The sequence below is a fragment of the Neolamprologus multifasciatus genome, chromosome 17 (assembly GCF_963576455.1).
Source record: "Neolamprologus multifasciatus chromosome 17, fNeoMul1.2, whole genome shotgun sequence".
NCBI lineage: Eukaryota > Metazoa > Chordata > Actinopteri > Cichliformes > Cichlidae > Neolamprologus > Neolamprologus multifasciatus.
In genome coordinates this window covers 14,548,254-14,576,182 of record NC_140455.1, presented here as the reverse complement: position 1 = coordinate 14,576,182, position 27,929 = coordinate 14,548,254, and the positions used below count along the sequence as shown (strand labels likewise).

General features: G+C 38.0%; 2 protein-coding genes across 3 annotated transcripts; both read left to right on the top strand.

Annotated features, from left to right (window-relative positions):
• Positions 1-114: 114 nt before the first annotated feature.
• On the top strand, positions 115-10,262 carry prpf38a (pre-mRNA processing factor 38A). The gene is made up of 10 exons (XM_085137687.1): positions 115-323; positions 2,393-2,552; positions 3,618-3,739; positions 4,942-5,027; positions 5,112-5,222; positions 6,008-6,114; positions 6,257-6,283; positions 6,383-6,474; positions 7,277-7,325; positions 8,161-10,262. The coding sequence occupies exons 1-10, from the start codon at positions 194-196 to the stop codon at positions 8,204-8,206; spliced, it is 930 nt and encodes a 309-aa protein (XP_084993813.1). The 5' UTR covers positions 115-193; the 3' UTR covers positions 8,207-10,262.
• A 543-nt stretch (positions 10,263-10,805) lies between these two features.
• On the top strand, positions 10,806-27,868 carry trmt1l (tRNA methyltransferase 1-like). Of its 2 annotated transcripts, none has more exons than XM_085137684.1 (16): positions 10,806-10,920; positions 13,966-14,061; positions 14,208-14,270; positions 16,151-16,264; positions 16,477-16,541; positions 19,163-19,319; positions 21,409-21,529; positions 21,614-21,693; positions 21,997-22,249; positions 23,290-23,502; positions 23,584-23,774; positions 23,939-24,005; positions 24,914-25,077; positions 25,155-25,220; positions 25,641-25,767; positions 25,926-27,868. In XM_085137684.1, the coding sequence occupies exons 1-16, from the start codon at positions 10,860-10,862 to the stop codon at positions 26,113-26,115; spliced, it is 2,028 nt and encodes a 675-aa protein (XP_084993810.1). In that variant the 5' UTR covers positions 10,806-10,859; the 3' UTR covers positions 26,116-27,868. The 2 variants fall into 2 exon arrangements, with proteins under 2 accessions (XP_084993810.1, XP_084993811.1); XM_085137685.1 differs by lacking the exon at positions 10,806-10,920 and adding an exon at positions 10,927-11,488.
• The last annotated feature ends 61 nt before the right edge of the window (positions 27,869-27,929 follow it).

Below are 27,929 nucleotides of genomic sequence, written 5' to 3'. Positions count from 1 at the left end.
TGTGTGTGTCATTTTTGTCCACACGCCATACCAGTTGGCGGCGGTAATGCACCGTTTCGCTGTTTGCCAGCAAGAAGAAGCGGAAGGAAGGAAGAAGAAGAAGTCGAACCGGAAATAATATTTACTCTTTCCGGTTTGGCGTCTAAGGTTTTCTTTTTTTTGTTCATTTTCTCCATGCCAGAATAGTAGTATCATGGCAAACAGAACCGTTAAAGACGCTAACAGTATACACGGGACTAACCCGCAGTATCTGGTGGAGAAAATCATCCGCACACGAATCTACGAGTCTAAGTACTGGAAGGAGGAATGCTTCGGTCTCACCGGTTAGTAGTGTCACCAGTGAGCTAACGTTAGCTTCATGAGGGCTCATTTTAGCAAGCGGGTTACTATCGACATTAAGCAGGCTCAGTTATATTCTTGGGGAGATAGATAGAGAGATATACAGATATTTTTAGGCAATAGAAATCAATTTTATTTTAGGCCAAAGATTCAAGACACAGTCATACAAGTACAACACACATTAAGATGTGTCCTGAACTGCTCCTTGACTGCAAAATATTATAAACAATAAGTAACTTTAAATTGGAAATCGGAAATTTTAAATTAAAAAACTGAAAATGTACATTTTGCAAATGGAATATTAAAGTGTTTTGTACCATATTAGCACAACAATGTCCTGGCCGTGCAATGGAAGTAGAATAAACAAAATTAAGTAACGTAAACACAGTAATTGAACTGAGTGACTATAGTTATTTAGTGTAATGTAAACAGAGTGACTGGAGTACAACAGTGTAATATAAGCAGTAGTGAAGCAGCATGATCAGTTTAGCAGCGTGTGCCGTAATAATAAATCAGATACGATATGAAATATGACAAGAATATAATATAAGGTCCTGTTCCAGACTCTTATGGTGATTCTATGAGGGGAGTGGGAGCGTGTTCTGATTTAAGCCTTGGATGGCCTGAGGATAGAAGCTCCTCTTGAGTATCTCTGTTTTTGTCCTGATAGTGCGAAACCTGCCTGATTTCAGAAGTTAAAACAGTTTGTTACTGAAGAAAGGCTATAGAAAAAAATAAACAAATTTAACACATGGTTCTGTAACATGCCGTTGTGTTAAACGATGTAAATGCAAATGTTTCACCCACATTTGTGACTAAAAACAGACCTGCAAACATATTTAGTTTGACAACATTAAGTCCACGTGGCTGCCAGTTTTATACAGAAGCACTGATAACACAATAGCAGCAGTGATGATAACACTGGCATATTTTCACGTGGAGCTAAACTCTGTTTACACTTATACACGCACCGGGAAGAGCAAAGAGACTTAGCTGTTACAGAGACGCTGAGGAAAGAAAACGTGCTTCTAGAGCCCAAAAACAGCAGTTGTTCCTGTAACCACCATTAAAACCTTTACTGGGAAAAAGGTGGCAGGAGCCCTTCATCAAAGTGCCTGATCAACAAACTCCAAAATTTGTTTTACACAGAGAAAAATCTGCACTAAGCGTCCAAGAGTAGTATTAAAACATGCAGATGAACTGTTAACTTGGTTTCATACCATGTTTATATTACACAGCTTGCTAAAGGCTGATGGCAGCCTTTACAGCCTTACCTGCAGCAAACAGGGGTCTAAAGGGAGACATGGAGTGTTCTTGGCCATATTTATTTAAAGGCTTTTGTAACATTTTTCAGATTGCAATTGAAATGGTGTAAAATTTTGTGTTAATTAAATTGCATTAATATTGAAAAAGTGATGTCACTCCCAATTTGGCGCATTCCAGCAAAAGGAATAAATGTTAAAAGACCTCTTCTACCTCAGAAATTAGAGACTGTTCTGGCCCTTCCTGTACAGTGTTTTTAACCAAGTCAGTGGGAGTCATTGATTTCCAGGTCCTCCTAAAGTCCACAGTCAATTCCTTGGTCTTTGTCACATTGAGCTGCAGAGGTTTCTGCTTGCACCGCATGATGACGGTCCCTTCTGGTGCCTCAGTGTTGCTGATGATCTTGTCAAACATACAATGTTGAAACGCACATATTGTGGTCTTTCTGTCAGGCAATCAACAATCCAGGACACAGCTTGTTGTACTACTTAGGCATTCCTTTCTTCATCTTTCTTCATCTCCTTCTTTGATAGTTGGATACCACAGTAATTGACTCAGAGTGCTAATATACTAATATGGGAGGGTCATCACTCCCCAGTTCTGAAATGCTACTGGTAGTAAAATAGTAGTAGAACTGTAAACTTCTAATCTGTACAAGTCTGTATACCTCTGTTCATTGTCTAATTGCAAACATGTATGCAGGTGCATTTGCAGGCAACAATTGTATACAATGCAATTTGTATTTTTAGTTTTTTGTTAACAATGCTTTTGTATGTTGTTTCATCCTCAGCCGAGCTGGTTGTCGACAAAGCCATGGAACTTAAGTATGTTGGTGGAGTTTTTGGTGGAAATATCAAACCCACTCCTTTCCTTTGTCTCACGCTGAAGATGTTGCAGATTCAACCTGAAAAAGACATCATTGTCGAATTCATAAAAAACGAGGATTTCAAGTGAGTTTTCTGCAGAGAGAAAAGGAGTAAACACTTATGTTGTGTTAATTTTCTCAACCAAGTTCATAATGTATAGAATTCACTCAAACTCGTGAGACTTTCAGACACATTCCCACTATTTTGCTTAGCTAAGGTTGTAGCATAGTTGTAAAGATAAAAGACCTTTATGAACATTTGACTTTAAGAAAAAGTTGCATGATATTTAGAATACCCATATATGATTTCTTATATGGCTATATGTTATCAGTGCAAACAGTGGCATTGAGAATGGCATTTTAAATTGCTCTTTATAGCAGCATTATCACTTGAAACTTCAGATCAGTCTATTGACCTTGAAGGAGAAGTCAGAGGTCAAATGTGACAAGATTTTTAACCTTTATATGGTACTTTTTTAATGTTCAGAATACACACTTGTAAGAATCATAACTTAACTTTTTGTTCAGTTCATCTTGGTGGATGTAAGCCAAATTGTAATAGATTATTATGACCCTTGAGTTTTATCTAAATTTCTTGAAAACTTTTTAAGCTATTGTGTTTACAAATCGAATGATGAACTCAAACACAAATGTGATGAATCACCAGGGCTCGCAAAATCGCTAGCCCGACGATATCTCCGGTCGGGCGACCAAAATCTATCTCAGCCCCGCCCGTCGGGCTATATGATAGCGGGGCTGAGATATTTGTACATTTATTCAGTAAATTTGTATGAGTGAACCTATTTTCCTCGGTTTACTTTGCTGCTGTCACATGGCAGTGTATTTGTTGAATACTTTATTGATAATGATTAGGTAAGGAAAATATGTTTCTGCTATTTTGTAAAATTGTTATTAATAAAAAGCTCTGTAAATTGTTTAAGTACTGTTTTATTGTTTTATGTGTTTTTAAATGTCTTTGTGCCTGAATGTGATCTTGCTGATTATAATGTTGCACAGCAGTTTGGTAAACTGTTGTCAGCAGCGTGTGTAGCACATTTCGTGCTGGATTGATTAAGAATATATTTTCGTGTGTGCAACACATAGAAGAGGTATGACATGTTTGTGCTCATTTTTTTCCCTTTTCTTTTAGATATGTGCGTTTACTTGGAGCGATGTACATGAGGTTAACTGGAACTGCAGTGGATTGCTACAAATACTTGGAGCCTTTGTACAATGACTACAGAAAGATTAAGAGCCAGAACAGAAATGGAGGTGAGTTTAACTCTTAAGTTAATCTATAAATGACTGGACTCTAACTGGTGTTGGAGGGAGGTGAATGATATCGGAAAATTTCAAGAAAATTTGCAATAATATTTCTGACATATAAAAGAAAAATACAAAACATTTTATTATTTGCTCGCTGCTTGCAATCAGCAGTACTTGCAATGTACAATGTAAGTGCATGAAATGCATTCTCTATCTTTTCACATGAGCTAATGTCACTAATAAACTTCCTAATTTGAAGTGTGAATCTTATTGAAACAAGGCCCCAGCACTAGGAGCATTACAGTGTAGCAGTACTGACAGCATGAGTCAAAGGCGAGCACAAAAGTGGCATAGGTGTTTAAGTATGAAACTACTGGTTAACATTTTAGTTTAACAATAATTAAAGTAATTTAACCTTGTAACTTGTCAAGGACTTGTACAGAATTGTAATATAATAAACCTGAATTGTGTTTTTCTAACTCAATTTTTATATGTTTTATACATTTATTCAATTTATGTTATTTTATACCAAAGCCTGAGACAGCACAGCCCAGAGAAGTGAGGAATTCATCAAGCATAACTTTCACCCACTAAAGAATATAAATAAATAAATTACAGTAAAATGTAGTTTGACATCTTAATAAAAAAATATCTGTTTTACTTGACTATTGTTTTTCTCTTCTTTTTGTTAAAACAGTAATTTTTTTAAATTCATTGACAGAATTGATTCTGTTTTACGATTGCAAATAAAGAAATCTGACTTTTTTTCTCAGAATTCTGAGATTAAAGTTGGAAATTTGAGAAAAAAGGTCAGAATTTTGACTTTTTCCTCAAAATTCTGAGAAAAAAGTCAAAATTCTGGAAAAGAAGAAAAAAAAAAGGACATGCCCACCTTTTTTTCCAGTGGCCCTAATCCTCTTCCATACAAAGCACTTGCACATACTAGTGGATGAAACATTGCAATTTAGGACAGCTTTGGCAAAAACCTTACATTGGGTGGTTGTTTATATTTGTAGGCGCTGTGCATGTATATGTACACCAATCAGGCACTGATCATACAATGAGACACTGATTTCTTTTCATCATTGTGACACTTGTTAGTGGGTGGGATATGTGAGGTAGCAAGTAAACATTTTGTCTTCAAAGTGGATGTGTTCGAACCAGGAAAAATGCGTAATTTGTTATTTTTTATTTGTAAATTATTACAGAGTTTGAGGTGATGCATGTGGACGAGTTCATCGACGGGCTTCTTCACGCAGAGAGAATGTGTGACGTCATCCTTCCTCGGCTTCAGGTGTGTTAGTGTCATTTTTGTATATCTGACCTGTTTGACGTGCCAATGTCATTGACTTTTCTTTTTTTTATGCGTGTATTACAGAAGAGGCAAGTGCTGGAGGAGGCTGAGATGCTGGACCCAAGGATTAGCGCTTTGGAGGAGGACTTAGATGAAGTAGAAAGCAGTGAAGAAGAAGATGAGGAAGAAGATAAGGTTAAAAAGAAAATTATCAGTAAAAATCTACCATATAAAACTGATCCAAATATATTTCTAATGTTTAAAGAGCCCTCGCTATAACAAAACACAATATGTTCAACTATCAGCTTTTGTTTAACTGCACAGTTAGCATATGTTCAGCTTCACTGAAACATGAAAATCCACCTGTAATAGCAGTAATGTTCAAGTTTGTAAAATGCCTTATAAAAGACTCTGTACATCCAGCGTGGCTAGGAAAACTGTGGTGTTGGCCTTTGATCTGGTGACTCAAACAGGCTCTCCTACACACTGTTCTCATTTGTATACTGTTCTACAAAACCTAACTTTAAAACTAACAAGTGGATTTTCCATGTCAGTGCAGTTCTCAAACAACAAGGAACCACTGACTGTTTAAGAGACAGATTGTTGCAGCCAGGTGCAGCACAAAACTGCCCCCCTTGGGCTGCTATTTACTTTTAGTCCCCCTGTTTTCCAGTGATTTATCAGTTCTGCTACTACTTAGCCGACATAAACTAATGTAAGCCTATTAGCTGCAACCAACCTGGTGACGTTACGTTCTGTACTGCCACAAGATGGCGCCGAATATGTAAAAACTGCAAACACAAGTAATACAGATAGTATTACATAGTGTAAATTAGCTCCATTGCAATACAATGACTGGTTTAGGTTGCTCAGCTCAGTTATATAGAGACGTCTGCATAAAATAGCTTCTATGTCCACTGAAAATGTTGTCTGTTAGTGGATTAACTGGAAAATAAAAACATGAATGAATTTGGTTGCAGATGGAGAGAATTCAGACTCCTGAGCCACATAGACGTGGTTACCGTGACAATGACAGACCTCGCCGCTCCCCATCACCACGTTACAGACGCAGCCGTTCTCCCAGACGGTACTCATTGTGCTCATCCTTACATTTTCTTGAGTCTTCATATGTTTGTGAATAAAACAAGTAGACTTGCAGAGCAACCTTTTCCCACATCGAGTGTATACAGTTGCTTTCATTATGGTAAACTCCATTATTTCTTCTTCAGGAGGAGCAGGTCTCCAAAGAGGAGAAGGTATGACTGCTTTTTGCATTCACTTTAATCTTGTTAAAACTGCACTGCTAGTATGTGTGTCTTACAGGAATATCTGTGGTTTTTATTGTACATAAACAGCCCCTCACCACGGAGAGATCGCCATCGCAGCAAGAGCCCCCGGCGCCACCGCAGCAGGTCCAGAGAGAGACGCCACCGCTCCAAATCCCCAGGTAATTAAAGGGGAGATCAGTGTTCTGTGGCCATATGGTGTAACCACAATAACAGACAGCTGAGAATGGGGGAAAATATGGGTTATTAAAGAGTCTGCAGACATTTAAGTTAAACAAGCAACCAAATATATCATTCATATGATTTAGAGCATATATGTTCTCCATCAACTTCCAAAGCATTTTAGACATTATATCTTTAACTGCTCACTTACTAATGAACAAAGCACTTTGTTTACAGTTAATCAACCACAATTAATCGATTGGCTTGTTACTGTTATTTTTGTTATGTATATACATATATGTATATATATGTATATACATATATGTATATATATATGTACAGTGGTGACTCGTTTATCGTGGTAGTTACATTCTAATAATAACCCACAATAGGTGAAATCTGTGAAGTAGCGAATAATAAAAAAGTAAATAATATATGGTTGAATATATATCGGACATTCTTACCTCCAACAGGGTTTGTTAAAAAATGCATGCAAACCATAAAACACCTGGGCCAGACATTTTTGTGGGACACTCAGAATCAGGGCCAGTGGTCCACAGGATGACTTGGATTCAAATTTGTTTTCATCTATTTATTTTTGTGCCACAATATCAGTGGGTTTTAAACCACTGAAATGAAGCCAGCAATCATAGAAATTCATGTTTTTCTTCTGCCATCTGTTTTGCAACTGTGTTTTAAGTTTTTAACACTGGAAATGTTCAAGTTCTTTCCATAGTTACATAAGTTTGGAAAACTTTTGTCTATAACTAAAAATGACTTGGTGTCATTGTTGTGATCCAGGTCACCACAGAAGCCACAGACATCGCAGCCATTCCAAGTCCCCAGAGAGGTGAGTATTGTTATTATTATTATTAATGCATATCTGGGTAACGTTATTTGATTAGTGGGCGCTGCGCTTCCTGGTCTTGATGTCAGTGGCTTTGATCTCCTCCTTTAGCCAGCTTATTATCCCAGCAGGGTACCTGATCACAGGCATAGGAGTTGATAGCCCAGATCTTGTTCTTACCATTCAGTTGACTCCTCACGTACTGCTCCTTGGGGCTGTTCATCTTGTAGCCAAACATCTCATGATCACTGCTGCCATAGATCAGCTGGTTAGTCTCGGTATGTTTGCATAGTAGTGCTGCATTCACATCATCTAGAAGACCTTCAGAGGGTAATTTATGTAATCTTGGTAACCGGCTACAGAGGGTCCAGGATCCTGTCTTTCAGGTCAATTCCTCTCGCACTTAACGATACTTTCTTCATACTCGGGGCTTCAATCCCACCCAATCTTGGGTATCTCCCCCTGACTTGTTGTCTTGGCTCCCCCTTGTGTTGCATTTGTGTTGTTCCTTGCCAGTCTCTAGCCGTGAGAGCAGTTTCTCCATTATACTTTCAGGATTTTAATTGTCTATAAACAAGTAACTAAATTAAGTAACTAACAAGAAATAGCACAGGCACACTATACTGTGCCGTAATTTGATATGGGCTAAAGACAGAAAAGAAGAAGGAGAAAGAAAAAGAAATGTGTATTTTTAAGCTCCAGGTTAAAAATAACAAGACAGAAAAAGAGAAGAAAGAGTTTCCCTCTGTGTGCATATTTGTATTCACCAACTCCAGTGTAGTGGTATTAGAATATTCATTGTTTATTTAACTTGGTTTTGTTTTGTTTCACGTTACAGGAGTTCAAAAAAGAGTCACAAGAAGAGTCGAAGAGGAAACGAGTGATTTTTTTTTTTTTTTTTTTTTTTTTTTATACCAAACTTTCAGAAATCTGCTTTCTAATTCCTGTGTATTTGTTTTCTTTTCCCTTGTTGTTTTTTTATGGGGGGGGGGGGAAATAAATATATATAATATTTCATGTAAACATGTTCATTGTGCTTAGAATGTGTTTCATAATCTGATTTGATCTGACATTTCAAAAATAAAGGCCCCTAAATTGTGACTCCTCAGATGTTTCAAGGATGTTGTTGTTGTAGTTGTAATAGAATAAGTAGTAGTAATAATAATTATTATTATTATTATTAACTGATAGGCAAATGAGGGACGTTTCAAATTTGTAAATGCATGCTTGTCACATATTTACTTGTGTGTTAAGACAACACAAGTAAATATGAATTGTAGTTTCTAAAAGCGGTTAGTAGTGAGGGGCTGGGGAAACATTGATGCCCCCCCCCCAAAAAAAAACAAAACAAAACAAAACAAAACAACAACAACAAAAAAACATGACCCTGGGTAAAAAAGTGATGTTTTGAAAAGCTTAGTTCAGTTTCACTAGCCACACTGAGGCCTGATTACTGCCACACCTGGCCCTGGACTTTCCCTCGATTCCCCCGGAGGCCTGCGTTTGAGTCCAGCCTGTCCGGCCTTGACAGTAATAATGACTGTAGAAGCTACCGGAGCACAGAGGAGAAGAGCTGGTGAAGCCTGGAGACCGGGTGTTTGTCAAGGTGATAAAAGGAAAAACATGGTCAACAACCCAGGTAGGAGGTATATCAGACACTGCAGTCCACACATACTGCTGTAAAAATAGCTGAGCAAAATACCTGGTTACATCGAACTCACATCACCATTTCGACTACCATCAGGTAATTGTCCAGCCAGCCTAGCATGTATGCTGCAGATGTTTAGAAGTCCTTCGCTGCCCCCAAGTGTAACCTGTATTTCTTTCTGCATTATTGCATACAGCAGGGCATGCAGGATGTTCGGAACGTGCTGTTGAACGTTTATCCCTAACAACACTGCACCTAATGGAACTGAACCAAGCATTAGAAGGGCTCACTGGCCTGAAATGACTCAACACTTTTCCATGGTATCAGTCAGCATTTGCGGAAATGAACAGGATATTGAAATCCAGCTCGAAGTACCAATCCAGACGCCGCTTTCTCTTGGAAGACCCTTCCCCTGATCTGTGATACAGTCTTGTCAAGGAGATCTACGGATAATTCCTTCAGTTTGGTTCGTGCTCTGACTTGCACTGTTAACTTTGGGATTTTAAATAGACAGGTGTGTGCTTTTTCAAATCATGTCCAGTCAAGAGAATTTACCACAGATGGACTCCAATCAAACTTTAGAAACATCTGATAGATGATTACTGGAAACAGGATGTATCAAAGCTCGTTTCTCAGTGTAATGTTAAAGGCTGTGAATACTGTAAATATATTTTTGTTTTCAATAAAATTACAAGAATTTTAAGCACATTTTTTTTCACTTTGCAATTATGGAGCATTGTGTACAGAATCTTTGAGGTGAAAAACAAAATGACTCTATTTTGCAATAAGGCTGTAACGTGAGAAAATGTGCAACAAGTGCAGTGCTGTAAATACTTTCCAGATGCAATGTATTTTTGTCACTAAATGACAGTGACAAAGTTTTCTCATGATAGTCTGTCCTGGTTTAGCAAAACTGTGCACCTACCCTTGTCTGCCGGAAGGATGATGATGATATTACTAAGCGGTATGAGTGCCGCCTTCTCCTTGATGCTTACTTATATATTATATATACTTATATGCTTGGGTCTTTGCATTGCTAAGACAGGCCAAAACTTTAATCCACAATAACAGTCCGAATAGGGGAAGAAGCTGTTTGTGGACCTGATTGACCTGAGGAGTCAGCCAGTGTGTAGCGGGTCAAACAGGTGGTGGGATGCAAAACAGGAGGAGCTGGCGATGAACTGCAGGGGTGGCAGAGTGCAGCCAGGGATTTTTTGGGTAGTGTTAATTACGCTCTGCGCAGCCTTCCTGTTCTCAGTAGTGACCCTAATGCAAAAGCAATGTATAAGTCATTGCAGAAACAATTTGTGTAACAGCTTACATTCTTTGTGGAGTAATTACACACATGTTTGCTTAGGAAAATTAGCAATTACTTTTTTTTTTCAAGGAATTGTCTCAAAACTGGTTTGCCATATGGATGGGTGGTTCATTCCTTTAGCCATTACATTAATCATTTCATTTTTTAAAATTCAGTTTAATAATAAAATTCCATGACAAAATATTGCAACAAAAACGGAAAACCTGTTTGGAGACATTATCTTATAATTATAATTAGATATGTCATAAATATTCTGATCTTGTAATTCTTATTTTTGTTAACATTTTTGAAATGAACCAGTAAGAGTTCTTCTTCACTTTGTATAGGCTACTTGCATAATTTGACACTGAAGGTATCTGGTTATCCTCAGCACGTTGTCAGGTATTCTGAGTCGTGTGGTATTATTTTATTTGCAACAGTAACTCATTTTAGATTATAAAATGTGTATTAATCACGCATCTGTCGTGAATGCGATGCGCTTCCGTAAAATGTCAAATTGCGTTTAAAACAACGCGCCTTACGTAAAGAACGTAGAATAGAACATTTCCTGTGTGTGCTGCTGTAGTTCGTAATGGCGGAGCTTAAAGAGGCGGACGCTGCTCAGCTACACCAGGAGGACGTCGATAACAAACGTGGGTAAACTGTAGCGCCTGCATGTTTGGTCGCTAAATTTGCAAACATACAATGCAGCATAAATCATACTACAGGCATTATTAATGCTACGCAGCCTATTTAACGGGAGTTTGAGTTTATAACTGCGGAACTAAACGAGGGCCTCAGCATGGAGCTCCGCCATAGGACCTAATAGTCAACAACATCAACGACAAAAAGGGAGGCGGTAATAGTACTCCGCTATTGCTTCCTGTTGCATGAGATAGCGCAGCTGGCCTTGAACAGTTGCTGATTTTAATGTGGTTTGAGTTTCATTTTCAGTTAACCTGGTGTCATCACGGAGCTGCACTACAGGACCGCAGAGCCGCTCACTTCATACCGCTTAAACTGTTCATTTATTTTAACTGGTGTTCCAGCTTAACTGGTTTTGGTTTTCATTGGTGATGTTTGTGAACATTTAAACTGTGGACCCAAATTCAGAGCCCTATTCCAGGAAGCATGTCCAGCAAACCTTAGTTTAAAAATAAAATATGAGTTGGTCAACTTTATGATCGGCAACTCCGGGTTGCTCCAGAACAGCTGATCAGAGTAAGTTCAGTCAACTCTGAGTAAGTTCACCCTGAGTTATCCGCGTTTGATACAAAATGTATCATTTTAATTTAATATCCATGCTCATCATTTAGCCAGCTTGAACTTTCATTAGATGAATTTGAATCCTAATTCTACGTTTGATTTTAGAGCTAATGATTCAGCTGAAACCTGAAAGGTCAAAATGCAAGAGAGAGAAAGTGAAGATGAAATGCTGAGAGACTGATCAGACACAGTTTACTGATGGACCCAGATAGCAAAGAGTCCAGATGCATTCACCCACAGTTTAGTTTAACCTTCAATAAAAACAGTTTCTGCTATAACTCCAGTAATGATAAAGAATTCCATTATTTCTACCTTTTATTGGATAAAAATGCTTAAAGACAGAAAAACTTTGCTTTAATGTTGCCAGTGTACGCATTCATCATTTGGTCTAATATTAGCCTGATAGATGTTGGCTTCCTAACATTCACTGTTTCACATTTAACAAAAAAATGCAGGGCAGCTTTTTACAAAGGAGTGTTAGGGCCATATTAAGAAAAAAATATTATTTCAGACTAAAGTTGTAATTCTATTTTGAGAGAAAAGTAAAAATAATATTTTGAGATAAAAATCAAAATTCTATTTTTTGGAAAACATCAAAAAGTGCAGATTACAGCTCCTCAACCCTCAGAGGGTATCACAATTATGGCAGTTTGTCTTGAAACAACAAGAGTAATCTCCACATTTCGACTGTAACTCTTTTCAAGGAAAGGAAAAGTGGTTAGGAGAATTGCTAAGAACTTGGGTAAATACAAGAGCCTTGTGTTGTCAATTGTAATGACCTTACACTATTGTCCTTAAAAATGTAATCCTGGATGTCACATTGTTAAGGACAGATGGATTGAAACCACAATGGGCAGAAGATGGACTACAAGATGCACATTTGCCAACACGTGTTCTCATATCATTGATTTATGGAAGTCATATAAATGAGGTCAGCATGTGGAAAAATATCCCTTTGTTCCAAAGGTTGGAATTTTAAAGATAGAGGAACTTTTAGGGCCATTTTACAAATGTCTACACTGGCCGAAAGCTGCCTTTTGAACTTAAAAAGCTCATGGCTTTAAAGAGTCCCAGTGTTAGTTTTGTGATTGAAAGTTGTGAACAGTTTTGTGGCTGAAATATGGATTTGTAAGAGTTTCACTTTCAGGAGGAGAATATTTAAACCAGTTACGTTATCAGGCGAGTGAGTCATCTGCACTTCAAGTGGATGGCTGAACTTGTTATTGCAGTGCCAAAACATTGGCTCTGTTCTGAAACTCTTCGCTCAGCCCTCACACTGAGCCCCACAATAACACTGTTTTTGTTGGCTGTGAGCACATAGTGAGTGACTTATTTTTGCTGACTCTGTAACAAATTAAGTTTTACTATATAACTGCCTACAAGATGCCAAAGATCAGTAAACACAAAATGTTCTTACCCTTAATGAAAACAAGGCTTCAGAATAATACCCCTATGGATGAGTTCACTTTGCCCACTTCCTTCTTATTGTTAATCTACTGTTAGAAATCTTTAATGTTTCTAAATATTTATTTTAAATTTTACAAGCAACTAACCATGATTATTGAGACTAGTTTTTGCCATTACATGAAATTACCAAAGCAAAATCCTGTCGTCCTCCAAAACACATTGAAAAATGTATTCATGCCGTCATCACCTCTAGATTGCATTATTGCAGTTCTCTGTATTTGGGTCTTGACAAGTCTGTACATAGTGGTTTGGATCCACCCATTTATGGCTACAAGAAGTGCAAGAAGACTTAATTGTGGACCACATGGCATTAAACCATGGAACAAAAATGGAAATGACTAAAATGATAAGCTTGGCAGTGGATGGAACAACAACACTTGAAGGACAAACTGTATTAGCTACATTTACGCCTGGAAAAAGGATAACATTGGAGAAGGGTCTCAAGATTCACCAAGGCCTAACCCAAGTGTCTGAGAGGATTAGTGAGGGCCTCGCGTTGATCATTTGCTCCTTAAACGTGTATCAGAACCCCAGATAAAGCCAGATGAAGCACACATGGGTAAAACGTAAAGAAACTCTGTCTGGAAACATGACGTGATGTTATTCTTGTTCTGAGCTTTTCTTCTTTTTTAAATGTTGTTTTTAAGTTAAGCTTTTCTTTCTCTTCAAAGAAGTCTGTTAGTAACTTTTTTAAAAAGTGGATTCTGCTGACATTTATCTGAAATGCTTATGCCTGACATACTTAACAACTCGAATTTCCATCATTTTCCTCTGACCTGTAGTGATTAATTTGGTATTAGTTGTCTAGTTTTGGAGATGTTGGTCATAGAGGTAAATATAAAAATACTACTACTACCAATGATAATGATAATAATAATAATAATAAAAATTAAAACTTTGAGCCATTGAACTCCTTTAAAATAGTTAAGGAAGTATTTTTCTTTTCTCTTTCTTCATCTCTGAAGGTGGGGATGGGGGCGATGGACCATTTGTTGCTGAGGAGACACTGAAGAGTGAAACTGCCACAGATGATGATGCCAAACCATCCATCACAACTGCTGGTAATTAAATACAACTCGATTTTTGTAAGGATTTGCATAACAGCTGCATTCCTGTGCTCATCAGAATTGAATCAGGTAGCATTCATGACTAAACTTTAACTGGTCTTTGTGATAATATAACAAGTGTTCTGCTTTTCTCCAAATAGAGAGACACCTCTCCATTCAAACTAAACTGGAGGGCCTTGAGATGCTGGTTGACCTCAGTGGTGGTAAATTCACTTCTTCAGTTTTTATTAGACAGTCAGTGACGGACGGGCAGACTTAAAGACTTGTTGATTTGTTATTGAACAATTACATATTAGAACAAAATTGATAGCCCCCCCGTGAGATTTTCAACATACCATTTCTAAACATAGTAGTTTTCCTTCCTTAAAAAGTTTTCCTTAGAATTATTTATTATTATAGTACACAGTAAATACTTTAAGAAAAAACAACAATAAAAACGATGGATATACAAAGTTATCACAGATATTCCAAGTGTCAAGAACTGGAGGGGAAAGTAATGAAGAAATTCAAAGAGAGGCACACAGTAAAGAACAGGCAAGTGAAAAATAAAAAAATTAATAGTGAGAGATGTGTATAAAGACTCCAGTAAAACTACCAAGACACTAGTGAATAACCCAGCCAACCCGGGAGCTATAGTGAGGAGACTCACAACAACTATGCACAGGAAGGGACCATGATGTTGCAGGTCGGGAAAAACTTTACTTCTGCAGAAGAGATGCCTTCAAGCCAGCCTGAAGTATGTTAAGGATAACCTAGTGAAAGATTATACATACGGATATGTCCTTTGGTCAGATGAGATGAAAGAGCTCTAGACTCTTTGGTTATAGAGAATTCTGCTTAGGTTTGGGGAAAGAAAAGAGATGCGTAACACTCAGAGAATACTGTCGTCAAATAGAAACACTGTGGTGGGAGTATTATGAAATATTATCATTTTAAAAAAGAACAGCTTTTCATTGTCCTCATCTGTATGTTAACTTATTGATTATGTAATTATTTAGCTAATACCAATCAAGTAGCTAAATGACACAATAACAATCCCTCACCTTCAGTGTGTATTTGACAATCATTTCTTAAGGAATCCATTTCATACTTGTTAATCACTCTTTGTTTTTATAGTGCAGGGTGATACATTTTAGTGAACTTTAAGGGACAACGGCAGACATTTAAATTGACAGATTGGACTGAAAATACAAACAGCTGTACAAATGTGCAACAATTCTTGTTAAGTTTAAAAAGGCAAAAACACTTCTGTAGAGTGCACCTCAATGATCTCATGATCCCTTGTAAACAAGTACGTGGGGAAAGTGGAAAGGAAACATTCTCTTATAACAGGAAGAGACCTCTCGCAGAACCAGGCTCAGGCACATCCTGGTTAGAGGGTAAAATGGAAAAAATAAGAATATAGGGAGACCAGTAAAGATGGGACAAAACACAAACTACAGGAGAGACAAACAAAACAGCAAGTAACAAATACCATTACTTCTAGATCCCGACCGATAGAGAATTTTTTAAGACCGATACTGATATTTGAAATCCAATAAAAAAGTAGTACCATTTCCTGGGAAAAAGAGCAACAGCAACACATGGTTGAAGGGTGTTTCTTCTTTAATTTTAAAATGTTCATTTATTGGCCATTATTAATATTGATACTGATAGGGCTGGCAAATAGTTAATATCAGCCGATAGTATTGGTTTGCGGTTAAATTACACATCAAAGCACACTGATAGTAAATGCACAAGGTTGAAATTAGTATGTGTTTAAGAGGTTAGCTGACAATGAATCCGTAATTGCTGATACTCTAATAATTACTTCAGTAATTTTTTTGAGTCCTGTCAAATGTGATCAGATGTGTCAGATTTTACATGATTGAAAATTTTCACAGTTTCAGATGTTGTATCAGGATGCTAGCTTTTACCATTCAGACATTTATGAACAAAGCAATTATTGATTCAGTCCTGTATTTTATTTTATTTTTTACATTTGAAATACAGTTATGTAATAGGTCACACACCAACCAATGAATTTTAATCAATAAAGCAGTTGATTAGTGTTGTGCTGATTTTTGCCTTTTTCGCTCAAAAGCTGGGCGGAAATCGTGTCCTCTGTGTCCTGAGGAGAAATTTAAGGCCTGTTACAGCCACAAACTCCGCCGACACCTGCAGAACCTCCACTGGAAAGTGTATGCAGAGTTTGAAGGTAGGAACAATACAAATCGACACACATACAACAATAACCAGCAGTCATCTGGTTTCAACTAAAATCTGCAGCAGCACGGAGTTGTTTCTTCTGTGTGACTGATGCTGGATCATATTTTGTGTTTAAATCTGTCCTGGATAACGGTGTGGTCACTGTTTGTACTCCAGGGATCTTCTTCTATATCAAAAAGTGAAAACTGTTTCTTTGAACAGGCTACAGGATGTGCATCTGTCACCTGCCTTGCAGAAATGTTAAGCCCAGCCTCAGCGGAGATCATGTGAGACACAAAACACATACACACATCATTTAGGTTTTTGTAAACAATAAAATGCTAATAAGATAAACATAAGAACAGGTAACAATTAACAAGTTTTAAGACTTCCTGAGTGTGCAGGGCTAAAGTGCTGAAATGAAATAAATAAATAGATCTTTAACGTTACAGTGTGTAAGAGTAGATTGCACATTGCAGTCTGCCTCTGTGCTGTGTGTCAGCAAAGCTTTGTCCAGGCGTTGGTAGGATTTCGTTCTATGAGACACATTTTCTATCTGCTGGTGATGCATGCCATGCAGGGGACTCATGTTCTTGCTGCTCTTTCTGCTGCCTGAGGTCCTCATTAAGCACATGAGCAATAGCATCTTCTTGTTGTACTTATAGGTTTTTGTTGTTTCATCTTCAGTAGTGGTTCTGACGCTCACTAGTCCTCGGCCTCCTTCATTATGCTTAACGTATTTAGTTCAATGAAATTTTATTCATACAGTGGTTGTTGGAAACCCCAACAATCAAATGACCACCAAACTCTTGGTGACAGTGAGAAGGAAAAACTTTTAAACTTTTTTAAAAGGAAAAGTTTTAACAGGAAGAAACCTCCAGCAGACCTAGGCTCAGGGAGGGGCGGCCAGCTGCTGCTACCGGTTGGAGCTAATGGGAGGGGTGACAGGACAAAAGACACTCTGTGGAAGAGAGCCAGAGATGAATAATAATTAAATGCAGAGTGGTGTATAACCACACAGTGAGCAAAAAAAGTGAGTGAAAGAAGAAATACTCATCATGGGGATTCCCCAGCAGCCTTCGCCTGTTGCAGCACAGCTAAGGGAAGATTCGGGGTCACCTGATCCAGCCCTAGCTATATGCTTTATCAAAAAGGAAAGTTTGAAGCCTAATCGTAAAAGTAGAGAGGATGTCTGGCTTCCACATCCAAACTAGGAGCTGAGAGCAAACTGCTCTGTTGGGATGATATGATACTGTAAGGTCATTAAGATAAGTTGGGTCTGATTATTTCAGACCTTGTATGTGAGGAGAAGGATTTTAAATTAGTTTCTGGATTTAACAGGGAGCCAACAAAGAGAAAATAATACCTCGGTGTTCCCTGGATAAGCTCGAGGAGGTAGTTATGGATAGGAAGGTCTCGGCATCCTTGCTTAGGCTGCTGCCAATGCAACCCGGCCATGGATAAGTGGAAGGAATTGGATGGACAGATTGGCAGACATTTAAAAAAATCAATGTATTTGATAATTATTCATGTATTTTATTTTTGTACGTTTTGCCCTCCACAGCTGAAAGGCACTGCAAAACAAGCAAATACTCATTATTTCAAAGTTATGTGCCAACTTTTTTTTTCACATTTGTACTCCTACCTTCAAGGTCAAACAGTAACTTTGGGTTATGTACCGTATTTTTTGGACCATAAGGCGGGTTTATATTTGTATCTGTTTTTGATTCATGGACACTGTCGATGAATGGATCTGTAGTCATACATAAGGCGCATTAAGTGAAACAAAACAAGTCAGATAAGTCAAATTTTACTCAACTCATTCTTCTTGCTTCCTCCAGTTCCGTACCATTGATTCATTAATGTCGAATTCTCTCACAGCTGCTCTATTCCCATGTTGTTGCAGTATATCAATGACCAACCTCATATTGTGGAATAATCTCAGTTGTTCTCCTGACTGAAGTTTGGTCCGTTTACAGCATCCTGCCATGGGATTGCATTTGTCCCTAACCATCAGGAACCCTCACGTTAACTTTTATTGAGTGGAAAAAAGTTAGCGTTCATCCTCCAGCTTCACTGTTTATGTTATGCTAACATAGCTGTTTTGCTAGCGATCACATAGCAAATCAATATATAACAGCTAGTCCAACTTCAGTAACTCTACAAACGTCACTGCTGTTTAGTTTTCTGTCTTCATTTATGTTGGAAGTGATGGCAGAGCTGTACCTTTTAGTTCTTTCAGAAATCTCTCAGTCAGAACATGCTATATCATGTTTAGGTGGAAGCTAGCGAGTGGGTGAAAAATCCACTCCAAACCATATGGGGTCATTTTTGACCCCTGAGGACCACAGATGTGATTATGTGCTGCCATTTAAAAATTTTGAATGATTCAAAAAAACATTCTCACTAAAGTTCAACATACAACACTCTGTGGTTAGTCAGATAGTCAAAATAATCTAAACATTTTATTTTATTGTCTTGTTTTATTTTCGCTCAAAAACAGATACAAATATAAATAAATACAAATACATATATACAAATACTTTATGTAAACAAGGTCTGGTGGCCCTAAATTGCAAAATGAAAGGTAAAGTTTGTGTTAATATGTTAATCTTAAGTAAAACTAAGGTGAACACTGAATTGATTGACAATTTGTACTTTGTATTTGAAAAAACACTCAAATGACGTCGGGTCGTTTTTGACCCCTGAGGACCACAGGTGTATGGAAATCGGGAGGACAAAACAAGGGTTAAGTGCACCTCATAGTGCGGAAAATACGGAATGTGGCAATACAGGATACTACAGCAACATTAAATTCATATTATCAGCATCCTTATTCCTTTTTCTTGTGAGAGAATGATCTGGGCTTATATTTTATCACTTTGTTGTTTGTATTCTTTCCCTGTAGGCATCTGGGAGACACGTCGCTCACTACCACTGTGTAGTGTGCTCTGTTACCATTGCCAGGAAGACGGACATGATTAGCCACTTGAAACGCCACGTAAACAAAGGGGAGACTGAGGCTAGCTACTCCGGGACCTCAGATGTCCTGTTTGAAGAGCCAAGTAAGAAACACTGAGCTAAGCTGACGTTTGCAGTTGCAGTATTGATAAAAATCATAAAAGTCCCCTCAGACGTGAAGTGAAGTTAATATGAGTGACTCCAGAGGGGGCCGAATGACTTTCAGAAAATCTCCCAAATGACAGGTGTTTTATGGCAGGTCTGGACCCAGGGCCACTTGAAGAAGTTGACCATGAGCTGTCATGTTTACTTGTAATAATAATAATAATACTAATAATAATAACTTTATTTACAAAGCGCTTTCAGACAAAGTGCTGTACTGCTATTTGAAAATAAAGAGATAAATTAATAAAAAAACCAAAACGTTTTCATTAAGTGGAAGTGTACGTGGTTGTGCATCATTTGCACTTTGGGAAGACGGTGATCTATCAGAGGCAGCCCCTGAATCATAACAATGTTTTCTGGTGACTGTGGCCTCTCTCAGCAAAACCATGTCTCCTGCCATATCACAAAAAAATGCTTCAATAAAGATCTCAGCAACATGAAGATTGTGTCTTGGCCTTGAGATTTCCAAGATCTCCATCCAATCAAACATCTGGGGGGAGGTGTTGGGAAAAAAATGGGTGTTTGTCGTAGTATGAGTGAAATGGACACAATTTTAACATTTTAGAAACAATCAGAGATGGACCAGGAGTACCATTCAAAAATAAACACAACTAATGTCTCAGATTATGATTGTTTGTGATTTGTGACACAAATATAATTCTATATTGGCACAATCATCTCGATGCTCCAGAGAGCTTACTTCAGTCTAGATAGTAAGAGTTTCATCTTTGATTTCTCCAGTGCAATCCTGCTCCCACTCCAAGAAAGAAAATCTCAGTATGTCCACCGTCTCATGGATTGCTGACTACTTGGGCATTACTCTTTGAACACATCACACTTTGTCCAACGTGCAGTGTGAATAAGATCAGAGAAGCAGCGATTGCTACACAGCTTTTGTCTGTCTTGGCATAGAATGTTGATGTGGTAGAGGAATATGAGTTCCTAGGTATCCACACTCTGAACATTGCTGGAGATTTTCTATCAGTTGTGGTGAGCACAGTGTACTTTGCTGTGGTCTGCTGGGGAAGCAGCATCACAACTGCCAACTGAATAAACTGTTTAAGACAGCTGGGCCTATGATTGGCTACAAAACTGGACAAACTGTGGTGGGGACTGTGATGGACCGAGTTGAAAAAAAGCAGGAGTCGTTACAGGAATTATTAGAAAAATAGGGTTTTCATTTATTTAACCCCCAAAAATTATATTTACAAAAGTCATAAATGTTGAGCTCGTAAAAAAAGGTCAAAGAAACACAACTGAACTCAGGTAACAACTGCAAACTTAACAAACCAAATGACTGCCTAAACAAACATAGCTGACCTAAACATGAAATGACACACAAGGGTTTATATAATGGCTGATCAGACCACTATGGCACACTACTGAACCCTAAACTCAAATATTTAATTAAGTACAAATACTTTGTTTTTAATTAAAGAAAACACACATTCTCCCCCTTCAGCAGGAAGTGGTGGTGCGGTCCAATTACCTCTCTTTCTATTTAATGGTTTCAAACGCTGGCCACCACCTTTTGTCTGGCAACTCCCCGGATCATAGTAGTAGATAGTAGTATCTCAAGTAAAGAAACAAATGGTTAGTCAAAAATCAAAATAATGAACTGGTATGAATACATAAGTAAACTAAATGTGTGCGCTTACAAATAGAACAAATGTATCCAAACCAATCAACAAACTTATTGGAAACCAACGTGTGTTATTGTGTTTAAATAAAGAAATGAAAATACACAAGAGTTACCAACTTTAGAGTGTGGCCATGGGTTTGGCCATCACAGGGACCATTGGACCACCTTTCAATTCTTAAAAATGGCTTATAAAGTTATTTATTGAGTCAATTTTCCAAATTGTTTTTGAATGTAAATTGTCTGTTATTTATTTTAGCTCTGTCTGCAGCTTAATTTCAGGGTTTTAAATGCAACACAGCTGTTAAAGGTCCTGTTTTTGTTTTGCAAAATCACAAGGTATTAGTAATAAAAAAAGGATCTCTCCGTCTGCTTTATTGTGCAAACAGGTCCATCTGGTCAAGCCTACGAAATCATGAAAGAACTCGGAACAAATGTTCAGCTCCTCCCAAACCACACCACTCCACAGAAGAGTGACACTTATTTCAATCGCAAGATGAAGCCCAACAGGTGGAGATGAGCTCTTGTTAAAATATGTCCAGTATGTCTCTGATGTTGAGAAATTAAAGTGGAATTTGTGGGGTTTTGTTTCAGGCAGCTGGTGTTTTGTTCGCTGGCTGTTTTGGCCGAGGAGAGAAGCCCTGTTGAGTGTCTGGATGCTTTTGGAGCCACAGGTGAGTATGAAATGAACAGAACTCCACGGGAGAGTTTCAATTTAGTCAGGAGTTCAAACCAAAACCTTCAAAAAAACAACTATAAAATAACAGAAGTTTTAGCATAATCTTGTTTTTTTTCCTATAGAAATTCTGTTCATTAAGCTTAGTTTAGTTCAAATCAGTTATTAAGAGGCTGGAAGGCTGAATGTTCTTTGCAGTGACACATTTTCTGAGAACAAAAAGTAAATTTACATCATGTCTCAGCAGTATTAGCTAATCAGCAATAAAATTCCACAACATTTCTTCTTTGCCACCTTTCAGGCATCATGGGCCTCCAGTGGGCGAAGCATCTTCTTAATGCTGTGAGAGTTACTATAACAGATATCAGTGAGACATGTGTCAAAATGATCAAAGAGAACTGCAAGCTAAACAACATCCGAGTGGACGGAGGCATGCGAGTTCCCCGGGGGTCTGACGGGGCCAGCGATGAGGTCGAAGGAGTGCCCATTGCTACTGTTGAGGTTGTCAAAATGGATGCTAATGTCATCATGCACCTGCGACCTTTTGACTACATGTAAGTGTGCAGGGTATGTTTTACATGACAAGTTAGTAACGCTGAGTCATAAAAGAGCTTAGTGTTGTGAGTCTCCTGGTGTAATAAATGAAGGACTGTTGATCAGCAGTCTCTCACTTGAACTTTTAGGGTTTAATCAAGTAGGTCAATCCAGGAGAAGGTAATAATGCAATAGATTTGAATCATGCTCCTTGGTCATTATTTATATTGGTTCTATTGTGGATAGAGTAAAACCCAAGAAACGGCTCCCTTTTATATAAACCTCACTAACAAAACTCCATTACTACAAAGAAACCACCTCTGGATCATTTTTAGGTGTAGTTGATAGATTTTTGTTAAAATAAATTATATATATATGTATATGTATATGTGTGTATATATATATATATATATATATATATATATATATTTTTTTTTTTTTTTTCTTTTCTTTTCTTTTTTTCTTTTTTAGAGAGAGAGATCTAGTCACATGCTGGACTTATTGCATTCAGCTTCTAGGAGGCACCCTGAATATTTGAGCTGCAGACCAAGGCAGGATGCAGCTTCTTGGTCTAAATATTTGGCCAGTCTGGTGCAGCTCCCCTGTTTCAATAAGAAATCCAGTTGTATAAAAATCTATGGAGCACTTAGTCCTTTGAACTGTAGCCTCAGTTACTCAGTTACTGTAACTCTGAAGTGTTTATAGACTCAATCCCTAGTTTCAAGTTTCATTTAAGATGACATTTATTTTGATCCAGTTAGTCAAAATGCGATCGTTCAGGTTGAGTCTAACTTGTGATGAACAACTACATAAGTTTTAAGTGTCTCTTAGTTAAATTGGAAACATTTATTTCTCATCTTGTCCAGTTTCAAAACAACAGGTTCCCTTTCAAAGTGGTTATGACCCTATTTCAATATAATCTTTGACTATAGCTTCATCTTTGTAGGGTTTTCATGTTATGAATCTAAATACAGTCTGTGTTATGGGTTTATGGGAGGTGCCAATTCCGTCAGAATGTCATTAAAAATTTCTACTTCTTTCTATTTCATGAATGTTTCAGTCACCTAGATCCATTTGGTACGGCAGTGAACTACTTGGATGCTGCCTTCAGAAACGTCAGAAACCTGGGCATCATCTCTGTGACATCCACAGACACGAGCTCCCTTTATGCCAAGTCCCCCAATGTCACCCTGCGTCACTATGGCTGCCACATTGTACGTACCGAATACTACAAGGAGTTGGCAGCACGAATGGTCGTGGCGACTGTAGCCAGGTAGGCTGTTTTTATTTCAATGTGGGATGTGATGCAGAATTAAATCAGCTTTTTATACTGATTAACTTCCATCTGCTGCAGAGCGGCAGCACGCTGCAACAAGGGCATTGAGGTGCTGCTAGCGGTGGCATTAGAGCATTTTGTGCTGGTGGTCGTGAGAGTCCTCAGAGGTCCTGTGCAAGCTGATGAGTCAGCCAAGAAGTTACGAAAACTGATGCACTGCCAGTGGTGTGAGGAGAGAGTGTTCCTCAAACTGGGAAACATGGTGGATGGTGAGTGGCTGAAAATCATATACTGTAGAGGATTCTTTACAAGCTTTTAAATCATGAAGCATTAAAGCAATTTAAGAATCACATATTTGGTGAGCTGTAGCAAATAATTTTAATAAGATGCTGAAGTTACCTCATCATCGTGTTCTAATTCCTGTTTGTTTCAGACACATTACCCTGCAACTGTCATGGAAGTCTGCCTGGAAAAACAGCAGTGCAGCTGGGACCGCTATGGTACTGCACATAGCAACACCAGTCACAGACTGCTGCGTTCTCATGTAGCTGTAATAGTTTGGTGTTAACATCCATTCTCTTCCACTTATCCTTGTGCTAACATTTAATTTATTTCATTTAATTTTTGTGGCAATTGAATTACTTAATGACCACTGAAAAAAATGCTTTACCAAAATCCTGATACTTTAAACCATTTTTTGTTATTGAAGGATGCATCTAACACCCACAAAAACTGGGTGCATAATTTAATGATAAAAACAAGCTTGTAAAGAGTCCAGAAAGAGATAAAAGCATGATATGACCACAAGAACCAACAATCAAGAACTATTTTAAAACTGTGTGGCTCATCCTGGCCCTAGTTCTCTATTCCCCTAATGCCTTCCTTAATTAGACTAAATAACCCATCTAAAGTCTAAATATGCAAGGTATTCCCTGAAAAAGATATCATCTGGATGGGAGAATATGCTGCTCGAAAACCTGTATGTTTTTCCAAACTTAGCTTGCACGTCTTTTCAGATGTGCAAGCTGCCAATTCCACGAACACAACAACCCTGTACAATCTGAGCAAGCCAGATCGTCCCTCTCTTCTTTAGTTTTACATTTTACATTCCTTATATTTAAAACTTTGTTAGTCAGACCAATTATGTTTGAGCCTCTGAAACTGGGGGGCTGTTTATGAAAAATTGCCAATATCACAACAACAGCTCCCTCAAAGTGTTTATTTGTAAGGTATATCCTACAATAATACATACAGATATGGTAATGCAAAATGTAAATGGTGCTACAAAGTTAATACTTTTGTTATAGACTTTTATTTAAAATCCTATGAAGTTGTGTACATAAGCTAAGAGTTAAAGTGTCATTGTCCAAATACTTACCAAGCTGTTTGTGTATGTGTGCATGTGCAGGTCTGGTCCTCTATTTAACACAGGCTTTCTGAGAAGGATGCTTTCTGCAGCTGTGAAGCACAGCATGGATGATATCCAGCCGCTTGTCAAAACCCTGATCTATGAGTCTGAGTGCAACACCCTCAAGTCTTTAGTCCACGGACCGTCGGCTCTCACCAACCAAGGTACCAATCTATCATCTGTAACATGGGTCTGATGTTGACATGGTTGAATCTTAAAAGGATCTTCTGTTCTTCTGCAGTGGAGTGCGGCGTTGTCATTAAGACCTTAAACACTGGAGAGGAGTCGGGTGCTGCTGATCAGTCTGGTGAGTCAAAGTTTTCTAAGCCTCCATTATTCACTCAGGCCTCCTACTTGGTGTGAAATATTTTCACACACACGGACAACTGAGTGAAAACCTGCAGCAGACAAGGGAAAGGAGTAAAGACTGTGTACACAGACGGCCATACTCTAAGCATGCATGTGTCCTCTAGAGGGCAGTGCAAGCCTTTCCTGCATTAAAGAGATTCATGATGAATAAATTAACTACTTGGTCTTAATTTTAACACTTTTTACAGGCATCGTCTATTAAAAAAACTATTATAGTTTTGTCCTAAAAATTTCCTTTACTGCATTATTTCAGACATATTCAGTATTCAGTATAACATATATGACGTTACATGAAAACGATTTTTGACTTCTTCATTTCCAGTTTTCTGTTGAGGTATAATTTTGAATTTTCCTGTAGGAAAGAGGAAGATTGCAGATGAATCTGGGAACTTTGTGAAAAAGCTCAAGTCTGATGCCGCTCTGGATCACCCACCATTCTACTACAGCATCCATCGCCACAGCATTCGTGGCATGAATATGCCCAAGTGAGTGACCTTTACCAAACTCTCTCAAGAATTCAGGTATTTTCACATTTTGGTGACTTTGCAACAAATAGGAAACTAATGACCAAAGTACAAAAACAGGCCAAACACTAGTCAGGATCAGAGTGTACCTCGCTGTAAATACTTTGTTCTGTGCACAGGTTGAACAAGTTCCTCCAGTACCTGACAGAAGCTGGCTTCAGAGTGAGTCGGACTCACTTTGATCCAACGGGGGTTCGAACCGACGCCACGCTGCTGCAGTTTAAATCTGTCCTCACCAAGTACAGTGTTCCTACATGCACCAACGCTAGCGCCACTCAGACCAGCGTGAGCATGGAGAAAACAGTGTGAGCAAATAAAAGGCTTCACTACTCCACACCTGAAGTGAAACTTTATTTCTTTGCTTCTTTACGCCTGAACTAAATTCTCAGTCAGTTTCAGTCAAAACATCTGGTTTTTCTGAATAAACCTTAATCAAACATAAACCAAGGAAAGATATTTTTCTATTTGTACACAAATTCAAGTGTTACAGATGGCTCATTTTATCTCTATTTATTTCTCCTGAAAATCTCTTTATTACCTTTTTGTTTCCCTTGTTTTATAAAAGCATCATAAAAATCTCCTCTCTTGCTGTCTTAGTAATTCTTTATTGGGCTCTAATTTCATTCTTCAAACTGTTCTGGGTTTTTTTGTCCAGTGTGGAACAGGTGCACATGTTACCCAAAATGTACAATGAAGGGTCAGAGTCAATACTAAGCAGTGAGATATGCAGAGAGACACCTAAGAACTACTATATTTAAAATGTAACCTGCAATAGGCATGAGATATACAAAAGCAGACTTGTAATTAGATATTTGTGTGGTCTGTAGCTCAGAAGGTAGACCAGGTCACATACTAATCAGAAGGTTGGTGGTTTAATGCCCGTCTGCTCAAGTCTGCATGACAAATATTCTTGGGCAATATACTAACCTAGGTAGTGTGTGAAAGTGTGAATGTTAGACAGAAAACATTTCCATAGAAAGAACATAGGAAAAATAGTGCTTGTGTGAATGAGGCACGTTGTATAAAGTGCTTTGAGTGCTCAGAGTAAAAAGTCGCTGAATAAGAACCAGCCTGTTTAACCATAGAACAGTGACACTGAAAATATTATCAGCCTAAAAAGTGATGAAAACAACCTTAGTGCATTCAGGGAAAAGAAACATTAAAATATTTTGTTTTCCAAATCTGTTGCTCTGTTGATAAGTTTGTTTTTGTTGGCTCTTTCCACTGGACATGCTAATATTGGGCTTGTCTGTTAGTCACCAGCAAAACTATAACCGCAAACTCGAAAGCCATGGAAGTACTAAGAAACTGCAATTTCTCCAATGCATGGCTCCAAAAGTAACTCAGTCACTGCAGATTTCAGTGTTAAAATGTCCACCTTTTCAACATTTAAAATCCAGTTTACAGTGTCATACAGAAAAGGGGTTCGGTCTCTGTGGGTAGTTTCTTCCTAGCTACTGTGTGTGAAAAGCATCTTGGATGAGAAGTCAAATGTCAAGTTCAATTGCCTGCTTTTCAATCACTCGAGACTAGCATTGCTTATGTGAGTGATTTATTTGTTTGATGTTTGTGCTTCCACACAAGCTTATTCAATTCAATTTTATTTGTACAGCGCCAAATCACAACAACAGTCGCCTCAAGGCACTAAGGTAGACCCTACAATAATACATACAGAGGAAAAACCCAACAATCATATGAGCCCTCCTGCAGAACCAGGCTCAGGGAAGGGCGACCATCGGCTGTGATTGGTTAGGGTGAGAGAAAGAATACAGGATAAAAGACACGCTGTGGAAGAGAGCCTGAGATTAATAGCACATGTAATAACTTAAATAGAAAATCCATAAATAAACAAATAAAAAAAAAGATTTTATATAGCTGTTCTTGCAAAAGCAATACGTGTTCGGCACCACATTGCATTCACATCACAATTCTGTTTGTACAAGCTGCCGGACAGCACAGTTTGGGTTGGTAAAATTCTAGTATTTTTATAAATCTATCACAAGATTGTCCCTTTCTAAGTTTGATGTTTGAAGTAAATATTTTACACTCTACCCTCTTGTATCCTTGTCTAGATAGAGCACTCCTGAATCCAGTTACATTAATATTATTTTAATTGTCGTTTG

What these genes read in the sequence shown, in the direction of transcription:
- prpf38a (XM_085137687.1), top strand. Translation starts at nt 194, where the DNA reads ATGGCAAACAGAACCGTTAAAGACGCTAACAGTATACACGGGACTAAC. An exon ending in GAGCCAGAACAGAAATGGAG is followed by an intron (nt 3,740 to 4,941) that starts GTGAGTTTAACT and finishes AAATTATTACAG; the next exon opens with AGTTTGAGGTGATGCATGTG. An exon ending in AGGTCTCCAAAGAGGAGAAG is followed by an intron (nt 6,284 to 6,382) that starts GTATGACTGCTT and finishes GTACATAAACAG; the next exon opens with CCCCTCACCACGGAGAGATC.
- trmt1l (XM_085137684.1), top strand. Translation starts at nt 10,860, where the DNA reads ATGGCGGAGCTTAAAGAGGCGGACGCTGCTCAGCTACACCAGGAGGAC. An exon ending in ACCATCCATCACAACTGCTG is followed by an intron (nt 14,062 to 14,207) that starts GTAATTAAATAC and finishes TTCTCCAAATAG; the next exon opens with AGAGACACCTCTCCATTCAA. An exon ending in GCTGGTTGACCTCAGTGGTG is followed by an intron (nt 14,271 to 16,150) that starts GTAAATTCACTT and finishes TTCGCTCAAAAG; the next exon opens with CTGGGCGGAAATCGTGTCCT.